At 50.9% G+C, this 15,206-nt stretch overlaps 1 protein-coding gene across 1 annotated transcript in view; it reads left to right on the forward strand.

Moving 5' to 3' along the window:
- LOC147099494 (serine/threonine-protein kinase BRSK2-like) overlaps positions 1-15,206 on the forward strand; it is a 191,057-nt gene that overhangs the window by 153,833 nt on the left and 22,018 nt on the right. Inside the window, exons 6-12 of the mRNA XM_085969685.1 lie at positions 2,506-2,539; positions 2,754-2,822; positions 4,748-4,894; positions 5,287-5,318; positions 6,545-6,709; positions 8,577-8,674; positions 9,979-10,129. Of these exons, the coding sequence (XP_085825811.1) occupies positions 2,506-2,539; positions 2,754-2,822; positions 4,748-4,894; positions 5,287-5,318; positions 6,545-6,709; positions 8,577-8,674; positions 9,979-10,129 (696 nt within the window). The remainder of the gene's footprint in view (positions 1-2,505; positions 2,540-2,753; positions 2,823-4,747; positions 4,895-5,286; positions 5,319-6,544; positions 6,710-8,576; positions 8,675-9,978; positions 10,130-15,206) is intronic.

Raw genomic sequence — 15,206 nt, forward strand, 5'->3', positions numbered from 1 at the left:
GTGGCAGCCAATTTTCACACAGCAAGGTCCCACAAACAGCAATGAAAAACAATCAGATTGATCTGCTTTAGTGAAGGGATAAATATTGGCCAGGACACGGGGGAGAACTCCCCCTGCTCTTCTTCGAAATATTGCCATGGCATCTTTTACATCCACCTGAGAGGGCAGACGGGGCCTCAGTTTAACGTCTCATCCGAAAGACGGCACTCTGGGGGTGTTGGACTAGATTATTGTGGTCAAGTCTCTTGGTAGGGGGACCTGAACCCATGACCTTCTGATTTAAGAGGCAAGAGTGCTACCCACCGAGCCACGGCTGTGACGCGCGTGGGGATACAAGATGAATGAAAGATGCTGTTGTAGAAAGAGGCGGGCAGCCCTGGTGATGGAAAGGTTATGGGCGTTTGAAGGTCAGCTCGAGGCCAGTCAAGACACTGATGGTTCCTACTTCCTGGCCTAGGACATTAATACACTGCACTTCCAGGGATATAGGCCTAGAAATGCAGTTGTTTGCGCCAGCCGCTAGCGCCTTAGAAGGAGGAGATGTGGGGCGCTAGGCGGCTAGCGGCCGGGCGCAGCGCGATCTGCGCCTCTCCCCAACTTCAGTAAAGATTTAGCGGCGGCTAAAGATTTAGTTAGTGCCCGTGTGGCCCTGATCTGTGTCTGCATCAGACCAGCCAGTGAATGCACGGCACGACTGAGCACTTGGCTGGAAGCCGCCTGTGCTGCCGCGAAGTCCTGCAGACTCCTTGCCTGTACTGCACTGAATTCTTGCAGACTCCTGGCCTGTGTTGCCCCGAATTCCTGAGCACTCCTTGCCAGTGACTCTATGGAGTCAGGCATCCTTGCCACTGCAGCCATGAGCTCAGTGTGCCTGCGCTCAGCCTGGGCGGCCATTTCCTCTAGGAGCCGCACCTCCTCTGCGCTCACCGTAGCAGGACTGGAGGCCGCACTCACCCTCCGGGGAGAAGGCCGCCAAGCTTCCCCACCCCTCCCGCGTTGCTGCAGGCCGCTGGGCCCCGGAGCTTCACTCTCCTCCGACCCTTCCCCCCGGCTCCCCTCCAGGGAAGACGTGTCCCCATCATCGCCATGGGCTGCCTCGGCTGAGGGTGGCACTGATGGTCCGGCTTCCTCTTCCTCTTCCTCCTCCTCGCCCTCCGATTCACTCACAGTGCCAGCTTGAGGGCTTGCCTCCTCACCTGGCGATTCACCATCTGAAAGCAGGGAGGCACAAGAGTTGCTTTAGAGTGAGGACAGGGCGGCAGCGAGGGAGGCATGAGTGCTGCTATGCACTGCATTGGGCCGACAGTGGCAAAGGATGCTGTTCTGAGTCGCAAGTGGAAAGAGATAGGTCAAAAAGGTGATGCCCTTACCACTGGGGCCCACAACAGGGTTGGCATCTCCACTGGCGACGGGGCCAATCAGCTGGCCGGACATAATGCACTCCACACGCTGGTCCAGGTCGGAGAGCTGTTTGAGGTCAGGATGGCCTCCCCCGGTTTCACGCTGCTGCCTTCGGTTGTGCGCCACCTTGCCCTGCAAGAGAAAGGACGGCCTCTAAGTACAGTGTGAAGCCCTGATCTTGTCTGCACTGCCTCCCATGGTGGACTAGCCCTGACAGTGTGAAGCCCTGATCTTGGCTGTACTGCCTCCCATGGTCGAATAGCTTTTACAGTGTGTAAAGTGCTGAATGTGCAAGTGATTTTCATGACAGTCCCATAGCTGCTGGATGAGGGCTGGGCATTAGGGCTTTCAGGTCCCTTTGCCCATAAACTGAGGTGCACATGCAGGGATGAGGAGGACACTGGAAAGGGTACTCACCCTGACAACCCGAGTGAGGTCGTTGAACTTTTTTCGGCATTGCACAGGAGTCCTGGCAACCACGCTGTTGGAGGTCACCCTGTTTGACACCTCCCTCCAGGCTTTCCGATAGGCGCTGGGCAGCGGCCTCCTGCCACCTTTAGGGAACAGAACATGGCGCCTGCGCTCCACTGCGCCAACCAGCACCCTCAGGTCACCGTCGCTGAAGCGCTGCGCTCTCTCCCTGGCCTTCTCCATAGTCCTGGGCGTTGTACAGATCAAGCAGCAGTGGTCAGGCCTTGCTTCAGGGCTGCAGTGTGCAGGGCGTGGCAGGCAAACAAATCCACCCTCCCCCTTTAAGAGCTCACCGGCGCCAGAGTGTCTGCCGTCAATCAGCAACTCGCCACACCTGCGCTGCGCCCGCCCTCGGGGGTATCGCCCCGGGCCGCCGGCTTAGCGCCTAATGATAGTCGTGCATCGCCTGTTTTAGCGCAGCAGCAACCTCTTGGGGCGATGCCACTGAATATCGGCAAAGTTGCGCCGGGCGCAAATTTTAGCGGCCGCCCGGCTGTAGCGCCCCAAACGTGGCTATACTGAATTTCTAGGCCTAGGACTTCAAAAGGTCCTGCCAGGAGGGAGAAGTGAGGATGAAGGCCTCTTGTTGCGATGCACCTAACAGTTCTCTACACCTTTCCTTTTTTTTTGCAGTTCTCCACATTATGCCTGTCCAGAAGTCATTAGGGTAAGGTTATTTCTTAAATTAGATATTTCTGTTTTTATCATGGTTCTGTTAACTGGGTTTGTTTAGCGTACTGATGCGACAGCAAAACTTACACGACCCAATCCCCTCAAATGTACTTCCTTATACGTACTGCGGCTGACGCAATGAGGCAACGTTCTGGTGAATGGCCGCAGCGCGTGAACGCTTCGTTGACTTCTCTGTTTCCTGTTCGTAGGGAGAGAAGTATGACGGTCGCCGGGCGGACGTGTGGAGCTGTGGTGTGATACTCTTTGCACTTTTGGTGGTAAGAAATCAGAGCCTTAAATGCCAGCTCAGGCCTGCTCGCCTACTCCCATTTCCCAACAAGCCAGCCAGGAGCTGGTGCCGTTGGTTGCAGGAATCGTCCTCCCTTGACCAATGGCAACTTGCAATTTGTATCCAGACCCTTCTGGATTCTGGGTTAATCGATATGATGCCGGGGGGTTGGAACCTTTTCCATTTCAAGCATCAAGTGCCAGCATCAAGTACTCCCAGTTCAGGTATAGCATGGTTAGATGCAAAGTAAATCCATCCTCCTCCAACCCTTCCCCTGCCCTACTCTGCCCCAACAACGTGTCTCAGCCCCACTCTCGAAGAGAACTGCCTAATGCACCATTCTTCTAGCTCCCGTCCTGTGGCCTCTTCTGAGATGCACGTTTAGTCCCAAATTCATGCTGTGGCCCCCAGACTCGATTGACACGGGATCCCCGACAGCCAAGCCAGAGAGAAGACTTGGATCCTAACGGTCCGGTTGCCAGCTCTAGTTGGACGTATTCCTGGAGGATTCATTACATGCCTTGACACCACCCCCCCACCCCCCACAGAGCAGCCAACACGGTATTGAAGCCTGTTGTGCTGAGAGGGAGAAGGGGCCCCCGTGCTGCAGGCTAAGCAAGAAACATATCTCCCAAGAGCCGTAGGCCCAGACACCAGCAACGGGTAAAGCAGCAGTCTACATGGCCCACAACGCGGAAGGTGGGGTGTTGGACATTAGTGAGAGGCCTTAGGTTAATAATTGAACTAGAATGCAAATGGGTTAGTGGTAGAGGTACAGACATGGTCGGTGATGCGGAGTGTGGTACAGACATGGTCACTAATGCGGAGTGGGGTACAGATATGGTCGGTGATGCGGAGTGGGGTACAGACATGGTCGGTGATGCGGAGTGGGGTACAGACATGGTCACTAATGCGGAGTGGGGTACAGACATGGTCGGTGATGCGGAGTGGGGTACAGACATGGTCACTAATGCGGAGCGGGATACAGACATGGTCACTGATGCGGAGTGGGGTACAGACATGGTCACTAATGCGGAGTGGGGTACAGACGTGGTCACTAATGCGGAGTGGGGTACAGACATGGTCACTAATGCGGAGTGGGGTACAGACATGGTCGGTGATGCGGAGTGTGGTACAGACATGGTCACTAATGCGGAGTGGGGTACAGATATGGTCACTAATGCGGAGTGGGGTACAGACATGGTCACTAATGCGGAGCGGGATACAGACATGGTCACTGATGCGGAGTGGGGTACAGACATGGTCACTGATGCGGAGTGGGGTACAGGCGTGGTCACTAATGCGGAGTGGGGTACAGACATGGTCACTAATGCGCAGTGGGGTACAGACATGCTCACTGATGTGGAGTGGGGTACAGACATGGTCACTGATGCGGAGTGGGGTACAGACGTGGTCACTAATGCGGAGTGGGGTACAGACATGCTCACTGGTGTGGAGTGGGGTACAGACGTGGTCATTAATGCGGAGTGGGGTACAGACGTGGTCACTAATGCGGAGTGGGGTACAGACGTGGTCACTGATGCGGAGTGGGGTACAGACGTGGTCACTAATGCGGAGTGGGGTACAGACATGGTCATTAATGCGGAGTGGGGTACAGACATGGTCGGTGATGCGGAGTGGGGTACAGACGTGGTCACTGATGCGGAGTGGGGTACAGACATGGTCATTAATGTGGAGTGGGGTACAGACATGGTCACTAATGCTGTGTGGGGTACAGACATGGTCACTAATGCTGTGTGGGGTACAGACATGGTCACTAATGCTGTGTGGGGTACAGACATGGTCACTAATGCGGTGTGGGGTACAGACATGGTCATTAATGCGGAGTGGGGTACAGACATGGTCACTAATGCGGTGTGGGGTACAGTGACCATTCCCTCTGTTTTTCCGCAGGGAGCGTTGCCGTTCGATGATGACAACTTACGGCAGCTGTTAGAGAAAGTGAAACGAGGTGTCTTCCATATGCCGCACTTTATTCCTCCCGACTGCCAGAATTTACTACGAGGCATGATCGAAGTGGATGCAGAGAAACGCCTCGTGGTCAGTACCCCAGCCCCATACCCAGTCCAGCAGGACCTGATTCCACGCCAATGTATTCTCCATTAACACCGGGAAGGGGTATCAGTGTTACCCCATTGGGGAGGGTTATCAGAGTTACCCATTGGGGAGGTTATCAGTTACCCCATTGGGGAGGGTTATCAGAGTTACCCATTGGGGAGGTTATCAGTGTTACCCCATCGTGGAGGGGTATCACTGTTACCCTCTCGGGGAGGGTTATCACTATTTTCGGGTTTTCCCTCTCTCATGCATGGCTGGTGTTTGGCGCATTTACGATCTCAGTTTTCTCTATAACTGGAAATGTCTATTCTGCATTCTCTTATTAAACGCCTTTCCTTTCTCTCTCTCCTCCACAACCTGCCCGCTGCCCATAGCTGGAACAGATTCAGAAGCACTCCTGGTATCAGTAAGTACACACTGCACTACAGGTAGTAGACATGGCAATGTGTCTCAGGCAAGCTCAAGCCTCAGACTTCACCAGTATGGCTTTTCCCTGCTCCCATCCTCTCTGACTGAGATTGCCGATTTAGTGCTGAACCAGGGGCGGGTTATTTTTGCGTCCTGTGGCTCCATGTCCAGGGTGAGCTAGACTGAGACTGGCCAACCTCACAGCCAGATTTTAATCCTCCTGGTCCTGGTTCTCAGACGCCAGGGTGCAAATGTCAGTGACGGATCCATTTTCTTCCTTTCTTTGCAGTACTTTTCTCCTGTCTCTAGATTCCCTCTGCCTCTGGGAGTGCACTTATTGTTGTGAGAATAGTGGGTGCTTCTTTCTAAGGAGGTGCTGGAGAGGGGGCTTCTTTGCCCGTTGGTTCCCACCTGTCTTGCTGTGAGGAGACCTCTGGACCTCACCCATCGCCTCCTCCTGACTAGATCAGACACATCCTGAGGGGGGGAGTAAAGTAGCAGGAGCCCATATCCCACCCCGCCATCCCTGGCGGCAATAATTAATTCCTAGAACTGAGGAAATAAGCCTCCTAAAATTGATAGTGATGTTCTTTTTCCCCCTCTCCTCTTGTGTGGGCACTGACTCCTTGCCGGAGTATCGTTCCTCTGATGCCACCAGCATCCCTGAACTATTCGTCATCTATGAGCCCAGACAGTGTGTGTGTGTGTGTTAGTAAGCTATTGGATTATGGTGGGCATCACAGCTAAGCCCCATCCTGTCCTACCCCCAGCTCGTTGCTAATAGAAGCCAGAGGCAGCAAGATCAATAAAACTAGGATAGAGCAGGATGGCAAGAGTAGACTTGGCTGGTTTGTGGGACACCATTGCACGATGAGCTACCAGAGGAGGAGCAATGCTTATCTAATTTGACCTCAGGATGTGGGCCACGTTTATTTCCTGTTCCTCGTTGCCCTGAGAAGATGGCGGCTGGCTAGGCAGTAAGAGCCAAGGACATAGTGATGGGGGGGACTTGCGCCATGTGTGGGCCGGATGGGGGGTACGAGTGGTAGGTTGACGTCAGTTTGTGTGGTTCCTTTTTTTTTAAAAACGTCAACTCGTCAACGTGAACTCGTGACCTTTTCGGGTTGCGAGTCTAAAAACGTAGGTTTTGAACTCGATTGGCTGCTGAAACGTTCTAACCGGGCCTGTCCGAGTGGTCCTGAAGGTGTCCATGTGTCGTTTCAGAGGCGGGAAGAACGAGCCGGAACCGGAGCAGCCGACAGCACGGAAAGTGATGATTCGCAGGCTACAGTCAGTGAGTGACATCGACCCAGACGTCCTGGACAGTATGAACTCACTCGGCTGTTTTCGGGACAAGAACAAGCTGAAGCAGGATCTCCTATTTGAGGAGTAAGTAGCTTCCTCCTTGGCTTTTTACTCGTAGAGAAGTTGTTGCACAAAAATCTTGACGCTCCTGGTGCAGTGCTGCACTGTCGGAGGTGCCATCTTTCAGAATAAGACGTTAAGCCGAGGCCCCGTCTGCTCTTTCAGGCGGACGTAAAAGATCCCATGGCGCTATTTTGAAGAAGAGCGGGGGACGTTCTCCCCGGCGTCCTGGCCAATATTTATCCCTCAATCAACATCACTAAAAAACAGATTATCTGGTCATTTATTTCATTGCTGCTTGTGGGGTCTTGCTGTGCGCAAATTGGCCGCTGCGTCTCCTACATTACAACAGCAAAAGTACTTCATTGGCTGTAAAGCACTTTGAGACGTCCTGAGGTCGCGAAAGGCGCTATAGAAATGCAAGTCTTTTCTTTCTATCCAACTGTGGATGGGCAAATGCAGCAGCCATTTTGTGCACAGCAAGGTTCCACACAGCATATAAATGAGTGTCCACCCAATCTGCGTTGCTTTGGAGGGAAGAATGTTGGCCATGACTGTGGGAGAACTTCCTGCTCTTCTTCAAATAGCGCAGTGAAATCTGTCATTTTTTCTATTTCAAGTATTTATCCAATTCCCCTTTGAAGGCTACGATTGAATCTTTATCCACCATCCTATCAGGCAGTGTATTCCAAATCCCATCCACTCGTTGCATGAATAAGTTTTTCCTCTTGTTCTTTTGCTGATCATCTTAAATCTCTGCCCTCTGCTTATCGATCCTTCAGTCATTGGAAACAGTTTCTCTTTATTTACTCTGTCTAAACCCTTCATGATTTTAAACACCTCTATTAAATCTCCTCTTAGTCTTGTCTGCTCAAAGGAGAACAACCCCAGCTTTCTCCAGTAACTGTCATCCCGCATCCCTGGAACAAAGAAAACCCGGAAGACACTAGTATTTGAACGGAATGGCTTGGCTCCTCTCCTGAGCATCTGGCCAGACACTATGGCCGCGATCTTACATTTCGGTGCGAGCTGGGAGTGGGTCAGCTGCCTTCCGGGTTCCGATCCCGCCTCCCAACGGCGCCTGATGCACAGAAGTAATTTTACGTCAATTGGCCTTGTTAAGCCCACCCTGCGGGCTTGCCGGCCAATTAAGAGAAAGCCGGTGTCAGATGATGTCAGTTGATGATGCGTCATCTGCCAGTTTTCTTAAAGGAGACACAACATTTTTTTTTGACAGATGGTTTTACAATATTTGACAGCATTGAGGTGCTGCAAACACTGCCAATCACTGTTAAAAGGTGAGCCCTTGCACCCAGGCTCTCCAGTGACTCTCTCCTTAGGATAAAACAGATGACAGCTGCGCAAATCGGGGACCCGACACTTGGGAAGATTGTATGGAGGCGGGTTGACAGCGAGTTCGGGACCCACTGTCAATCTTTGCAATTTTGCCAGCAGTCCCGCCTCCAAATCCGCCCCCTGAGTGCCAGCAAAATCCCCCCCAATGTCTATATTCTGGGTTTGCAAGCTGGGCCATCTGTACAAGTGAACCTGGTTTTATAATGCCCTGTGTACTGTGACCAAAAGAAACAAACCAACAGCATTGTACACCATAGACCCAAAATATTGCCCCACTCCTTAATCCCCTCGCCCTTCCCTTCCTCCAACAATCCACAGACTTTCAAAAACCCAGCTACATTTTCGTTTGCTTCAGGTCTCTCCTACTTCTTTCAAGCCTGGTGTCCTGCTCCGAGGGCCTCGACCTTTCACCTAGGTTTTGTCAGCAACACCAATACAGCAGAGAATGGCAGTACAGGAGCCTCGCTGTGCTGCCCGGATTAACCATTTATTAACCAATGCCTTTATCGACATTTCTCACTCTTCTCTCGCCCAGGGAAAATCAGGAGAAAATGATCTACTTCCTGTTGCTAGACAGGAAAGAGCGGTATCCGAGCTGCGAAGACGAGGATTTACCGCCGCGCAATGACATTGGTAAGTCCCAGAGCATTCCCTCTGGATTGTTATTCCCCAGTGTTTGCTCCTACTCTGGTGCTGATCACCCTCCGGGAGGGGGGCGGGGATGGTGTCTCGCACTGGTGACTATTCTTCACATGTGAGCCTCAACAATGATACTATTCCACCATGCTGGGCATCACATCCCAGCCTGACCCTGTCCTCACCCAGCATTCACTTTCCTACAGGAATCACCTGATAGTGATCGGGAACATTGACCCTGGCCTCGCCCCCCCCCCCCCCCCCATCTCTGTAACCTCCTCCAGCCCCACAACCCTCCAAGATCTCTGCGCTCCTCCAGTTCTGGTCCCTTGCACATCCCCGATTTCCATCGCTCCACCATTGGTGGCCGTGCCTTCAGCTGCCTGGGCCCTAAGCTCTGGAATTCCCTCCCTAAACCTCTCCGCCTCTCTCTCCTACTTTAAAGACGCTCCTTAAAACCTACCTCTGACCAAGCTTTTGGTCATCTGCCCTAATGTCTCCATATGTGCGTCGGTGATAAATTTTGTTTGATAATCTCTCCTGTGATGCGCCTTGGGACGTTTTCCTATGTTAAAGGTGCTTCCTCTTCTTCTTCTTAGGCAGTCCCTCGGAACCGAGGATGACTTGCTTCCACACTAAAAATGAGTTCTCAGGTGACTGATGAGTCCAATGCGGGACCTACAGTCTCTGTCACAGGTGGGGCAGACAGTGTTTGAAGGGGCAGACAGTGGTTGAAGGGGCGGGCGGGTGGGGTGCTTGGGTTGATGTGCGCTCCTTCCGCTGTTTGCGTTTGGCTTCCGCTTGCTCCCAGCGAGGTGTTCGGCGCCTTCCCGGATGCTTCTCCTCCACTTTGTGCGGTCTTGGGCCAGGGATTCCCAGGTGTCGGTGGGGATGTTGCACTTTTTCAAAGAGGCTTTGAGGCTGTCCTTGAAGTGTTTCCTCTGCCCACCTGGGGCTCTCTTGCCGTGTCGGAGCTCCGAGTAGAGCGCTTGTTTTGGGAAAGGTGCTATATAAATGCACGTTGTTGGAGCAGCAACTCTGGGAGTTTGCTGCACACTCTCTTCTCAGATCATCAGGGAGCAGCACTGGTGGAGGCCGGGGAACCGATTCAACAACCAAACCGTGCGCTAGTCCTGCCCGGAGGAGGTGGCATGGTGGGAAGTGGCCTAACAGCAGAAAGGAAAACAGGGAGAATAAAGACAGTGAAAAAGCCCCTGAAGACAACGGGGCCTAGTCTGCAGGCTTGGGACGGATTATCGTCTATTGGTTGTTTTGTTTTTTGTTTCTCTTTCTCTCCAAAGACCCTCCTCGGAAGCGGGTCGACTCGCCCATGCTGAACCGCCATGGCAAGCGACGGCCGGAGAGGAAGTCGATGGAGGTGCTGAGCGTGACAGATGGTGGATCTCCGGTACCCGCGCGACGTGCCATCGACGTGGCCCAGCACAGCCAGCGGTAGGTCTGCTCGCGGGAAGGTTTGCCGCCCACGTCAGCGGGGCGCAGGGGTCTGTCGGGCGGAGTGGGCGGGAGTGGCGCGGCGTCCTTGGGCCCTTTCAAAGTAGGCTTCTTCCCCCCCCCCCCGCCCCCCCCACTTCCCCTTACCCGGGGGGGGGGGGCGAGTACACTCTGAATAAAATCCTACCTGCAAGAGGCTCCCTATTCTACAGCCACATCCTCAGTTATAACGTATAATTCGCACCCACTACGTGAAGGTGCGGCTTATACACCAGGTACTCGAGCACAGACACTATCCGCCTCCCTGTCCTGATCCCAATGGGTCAGTGGGGTAATGGTGCCACGTTTACAATTCAAACTCAAGACGCTTTGTGTAGTGTCCGTGTGTAGATAAAGACACTGAAGACAGGAGTTGGTTCATAGGTATTTACTAAGCAAGTCTGGGGGGGGGATTCTAAAGGATATACACAATACACAGGCTTATATAGCCCAAGTGGCAATTACCGGCATTACGCACACCTGGGGCTCTTAAAGGCACATACACCACAATTCCTCCCCTTCTAGCTAACTAGTACATCATATTTTAAGTAATTATTAATTACATGTTATATGCAAAATAATATACATTGCTGTATTAATTAATTATAAGTTAGTCTCTCAGGAGGCTTCCTGACTCGGTCCGGATAACGCCTCGGGGGTGTAGTAGTTTCTGGTGGTGTAGTAGGTTCTTCTGGTAAGGCTGATTCGGCTTGAAGGCCAGTGTCGGGTTCATCGGGTTCCAGTATCACCGGATCGGAGGTAGATATGGGTATCTCTACTTCATCGTTAGATGTATAGCGTGGTGGTGTAGGTTGTCCCTTTTCGGATGACTTGATGATTTGGTCAGCATGGCGCCTTATTATGCTTTCTCCGATGTCCACGGTATACATCAGTGGTCCTAGTCGTGTGCAGATAGTTCCAGGCTGCTATTTCTCGGTACGGTAGTCCCGGGCCAAAACCGGTTGGCCTATCTGGAAGGCCCTAGTTGGCCTTTCATTCATGCCCTGAAACTGCCGGTTCTCCACGTCCCTTTGGATGTTGGGCTTGACCAAATCCAGCCGGCATCTTAGGTTTCTATTGTAGAACATCATGGCGGGAGTTTGGTTTGTAACCATATGTGTTGCATTCCTATATGCAAATAAGAAGTTATCCACCTTGTGCTGAAGTTTTATGTCTTCATTACCCATGGCCTTTATGGCCTTCTTAAAGGTCTGGACAAACCTTTCAGCCAATCCATTGGTGGCGGGATGGTATGGGGCGGACGTGTAGTGCTTTACCCCATTGTTCTTTAAGAACTTTCTGAATTCTTCGGACACAAATTGCGGTCCATTATCAGAACATATCTGTTCCGGCAGCCCATTCCTGGCAAATATGGTCCTTAATACTGTGATGGTTTTTTCCGTGGTGGTGGAGGACATCTTTATTACCTCCGGCCACTTGGAGTGTGCATCAACTGCGATTAAGAACATTGAGTCCATAAATGGACCAGCAAAGTCGATGTACACCCTTTGCCAGGGAGATGAGGGCCATTCCCATGGATGTAGAGGGGCCTGTGGCGGAGCATTTTGGACCTTCTGGCATCCTAGGCAGCTCTTGGTCATGTCTTCGATGTCTCCATCGATACCTGGCCACCATACAAATGCCCTAGCTAGGTTCTTCATTTTCACTCCACCCAGATGCCCCTCGTGAAGCTCCTTTAGCACTTTATCCTGGAGTTTGGGTGGAATCACCACTCTGGATCCACACATCAAGGTTCCTCGGCACACTGACAGCTGTTCTCTTCTTTGCGAGAATGCTGGCAACAGTGGTTCGCCATGTGCTGGCCATCCCTTCATTGTTAAATCGTAGACCCGTGAGAGAGTAGGGTCATTTCTGGTCTCCCTTTCAATGGCAGAATTTGTCACCGGTAGACATTCCACTATGGTAGAGTGGAATATCTCTACTGGGTCTACTGTAGGTGCCTCTTCTATCGTTGGCAACGGCAGGCGCGATAAACCGTCAGCATTCCCATGCTGTTTTGACCCTTTGTATTCAATGTTGTATTGGTGTGCCCCTAGAAAAAAGGACCACCTCTGTAGTCTTTGTGCCGTCATAATGGGGACACCTTTCTTAGGGTTGAATATGGAGATGAGGGGTTGATGGTCAGTCAGCAAGGTAAATTTTTGTCCGTGTAGGTAATGGTTGAATTTCTTCACTCCCCATACCAGGCTGAGTGCTTCCCTGTCTATCTGGGAATAGTTACACTCAGCTGAGTTCAATGAGCGTGACGCAAAAGCTATCGGCCGTTCCGAGCCATCAGGGAATCTATGGGACAATACCGCTCCTATGCCGTAAGGGGATGCATCGCACGCCAGTCTGATTGGTAGTGATGGGTTGTAATGAGCCAAAACTTTCTCGGATGTGATTAAGTCTTTACATTTATGGAAGGCACGTTTACAGTCTTCGTTCCATTTCCAAATCACTCCTGTGTGTAGAAGATCATTAAGAGGGTGTAGAATAGTTGATAAATTACTATCATAAATTTTTACCGAACTTATTAATCCCAGGAATGACCTCAATTGTGAAACATTTTCAGGTGCTGGGGCTTTTATAACTGCTTCAATTTTTTTCAGGTGACTTATGCAACCCTTCCTTATTAATTATGTGGCCACAATATGATCTGATTTTGGAAAAATTCGCACTTGGGGCGATTTGCTCGTAGGCCCCGTTCTTTCAGCCTAGTGAGCACCTGCTCCAAATTGGCAAGGTGCTCGTTGTCGTTTTCTCCTGTTATAAGGATGTCATCTAGGTAACATGGAGTCCCCGGAATCCCTTGCAGGACTTGCTCCATAGCTCTTTGCCAGATAGCTGGAGCTGATGCTACTCCAAAAACCAGTCGATTGTACTGGTACAGGCCTTTGTGTGTGTTTATTGTGAGATACTTTAGAGGTCTCCTCAACCTCCATCTGTAGATATGCCTGTGCCAAGTCAATTTTTGTGAAACGTTTTCCTCCGGATAGTGAGGCGAAAATATCTTCTATCCTCGGAAGAGGATACTGTACCGTGTGAAGGACCGGGTTTACAGTCACCTTAAAGTCCCCACAGATGCGAATTTTTCTCTGTTCCTCAGAGTTATTTTTCAATGTTTTTTTCATGACTGGAACGATGGGTGTTGCCCATTCGCTCCAATCTATTTTGGATAATACGCCTGCCTTTTCCAAATTCTCCAGCTCTGCCTCGACTGCCGGACGTATTGCGTATGGCACCGGTCTTGCCTTAAAAAATTTTGGAATTGCTGCATCTTCCACTTTTATTGAGGCGGTGATGCCTTTCAAGGTTCCTAGTTTCTCTTGAAACACTTCTTTGGCGTTGGCCAAGATGTCTTTTAATCGTTCAGGTATGATGTCATCATTGTTTTTTTCATTACTGGTCACCGTCAGTGCCTGAATGGAGTGCTAGTCTAAACGTATCTTCCTTATCCATTCACGTCCCAACAACGGTGGACCACCATCTTGTAGAATGTATAAATACAACTTTTGTATTTCTTTGCCGTTGTATACCACAGGCACCTTTATTTTTCCTTTGGGGTATACTTTCTGCCCCGTATATGTTTTTAAGATAATGGATGTGTCTTTTAGAGGTATATGCGAAAATAGCCTCTCGTAATCTCGTCGATTTATTACGGTTAGAGCTGATCCTGTATCTAGCTCCATTTTAACTGGGGACCCTGCTATTATGAGGGTAACCCAAATGGTCTGGTAATCTTCATTGGCAATTACATTATGTAATTTGAGAGAGCTTAGTCTCTTGTTCCCGGAGTCGCTATCGCTCTTCTGGTCTTTGGAGCTACTGTCCGTCATTATTTGTACCTTTCTGTGCTTTTCCTTATTGATTCTTTTCCCGTTAGTGGATTTTTTATTTTCAGATCGGCATACACGTGGAATGTGTCCCATCTTTCCGCATCGCCTGCATGCTTTTTCTTTGAACCAGCAATCCCTCTGGTCATGGTTGGATCTGCCGCAGCGATAACATCTCTCGAAACCCCGTGTCATTTCATGGGTGCCGAAGTCCTGTAGCCTTTGCTGTATCTTTGCCGCTCCTATTGCACTGAAAGCCTTGTCCAGTGTTAAATCTTTTCCAGAAGATACCTTTTTTTTGTGTTTCTACACTTAGGGGATCGCAGATGAATTTGTCTTGCAGAGAATCTGCCAGTCCTGCCTCGAATTGGCAGTGTAGGGTATCAACAATCTCCTCAAAATTCTTGTCCATCGGTTCGGCTGGAGTGATTAAGTTGCGTAACAGCTTGTATGTTTCTGCGCCCATTAGATCCAGAAGCACTGAAGCTTTTTTTTCATCTTCTATTCCATTTGCGGTGCAAAACACCTCCACTCTTTCTACATATGTGGTCCAATCCTCTATCTTGTTATCAAAAACATCAATATTGCCAAAGTTAGGCTCTGTTTCATTATCAAAAGCATCAATATTGCCAGACTTAGGCATTTCAAAAAAAGATATGGCGCTTCCCGCGCTTTTTTTTTTTTTCTCTCTGTAGCAACGATATGGCGCTTCCTGCGCTTTCCCGCCGCTGCTACCGATAACAACGCTGTTTTACTGTGGTTTCCGTTTATTCACTGTTGGAGACTCGTTCCCGACGGAGGTCTAAACGCTGACCTGCTTGCCGCGCCGGCTGTCTCCCGAGTGCACCCTCCCAGTCCGTTATTGCTTGCCTCCGATTTCGCTGCCTGTCTCAGCTGTAGAGCCCGCCGCTGGAGCCCCAGCCTGACGCCCAGGAAGGATTAGCGCAGTACCTGCCACCAGCTTGGCCAGCTGGTGAAACCACAGTTTCTATTACTTCCTTGAGTCTTCTGGACGCTGGAGGAATCGATGTCCTTGAGGTGCTGCCGAATTGCAGGTAAGTCCGTTTCCACTTCGTCGCCACTGTAGTGTCCGTGTGTAGATAAAGACACTGAAGACAGGAGTTGGTTCATAGGTATTTACTAAGCAAGTCTGGGGGGGGTTCTAAAGGATATACACAATACACAGGCTTATATAGCCCAAG

This window comes from Somniosus microcephalus, chromosome 28, assembly GCF_052327205.1.
Source record: "Somniosus microcephalus isolate GS21.2 chromosome 28, FLI_Smic_1.0, whole genome shotgun sequence".
Taxonomy (NCBI): domain Eukaryota; kingdom Metazoa; phylum Chordata; class Chondrichthyes; order Squaliformes; family Somniosidae; genus Somniosus; species Somniosus microcephalus.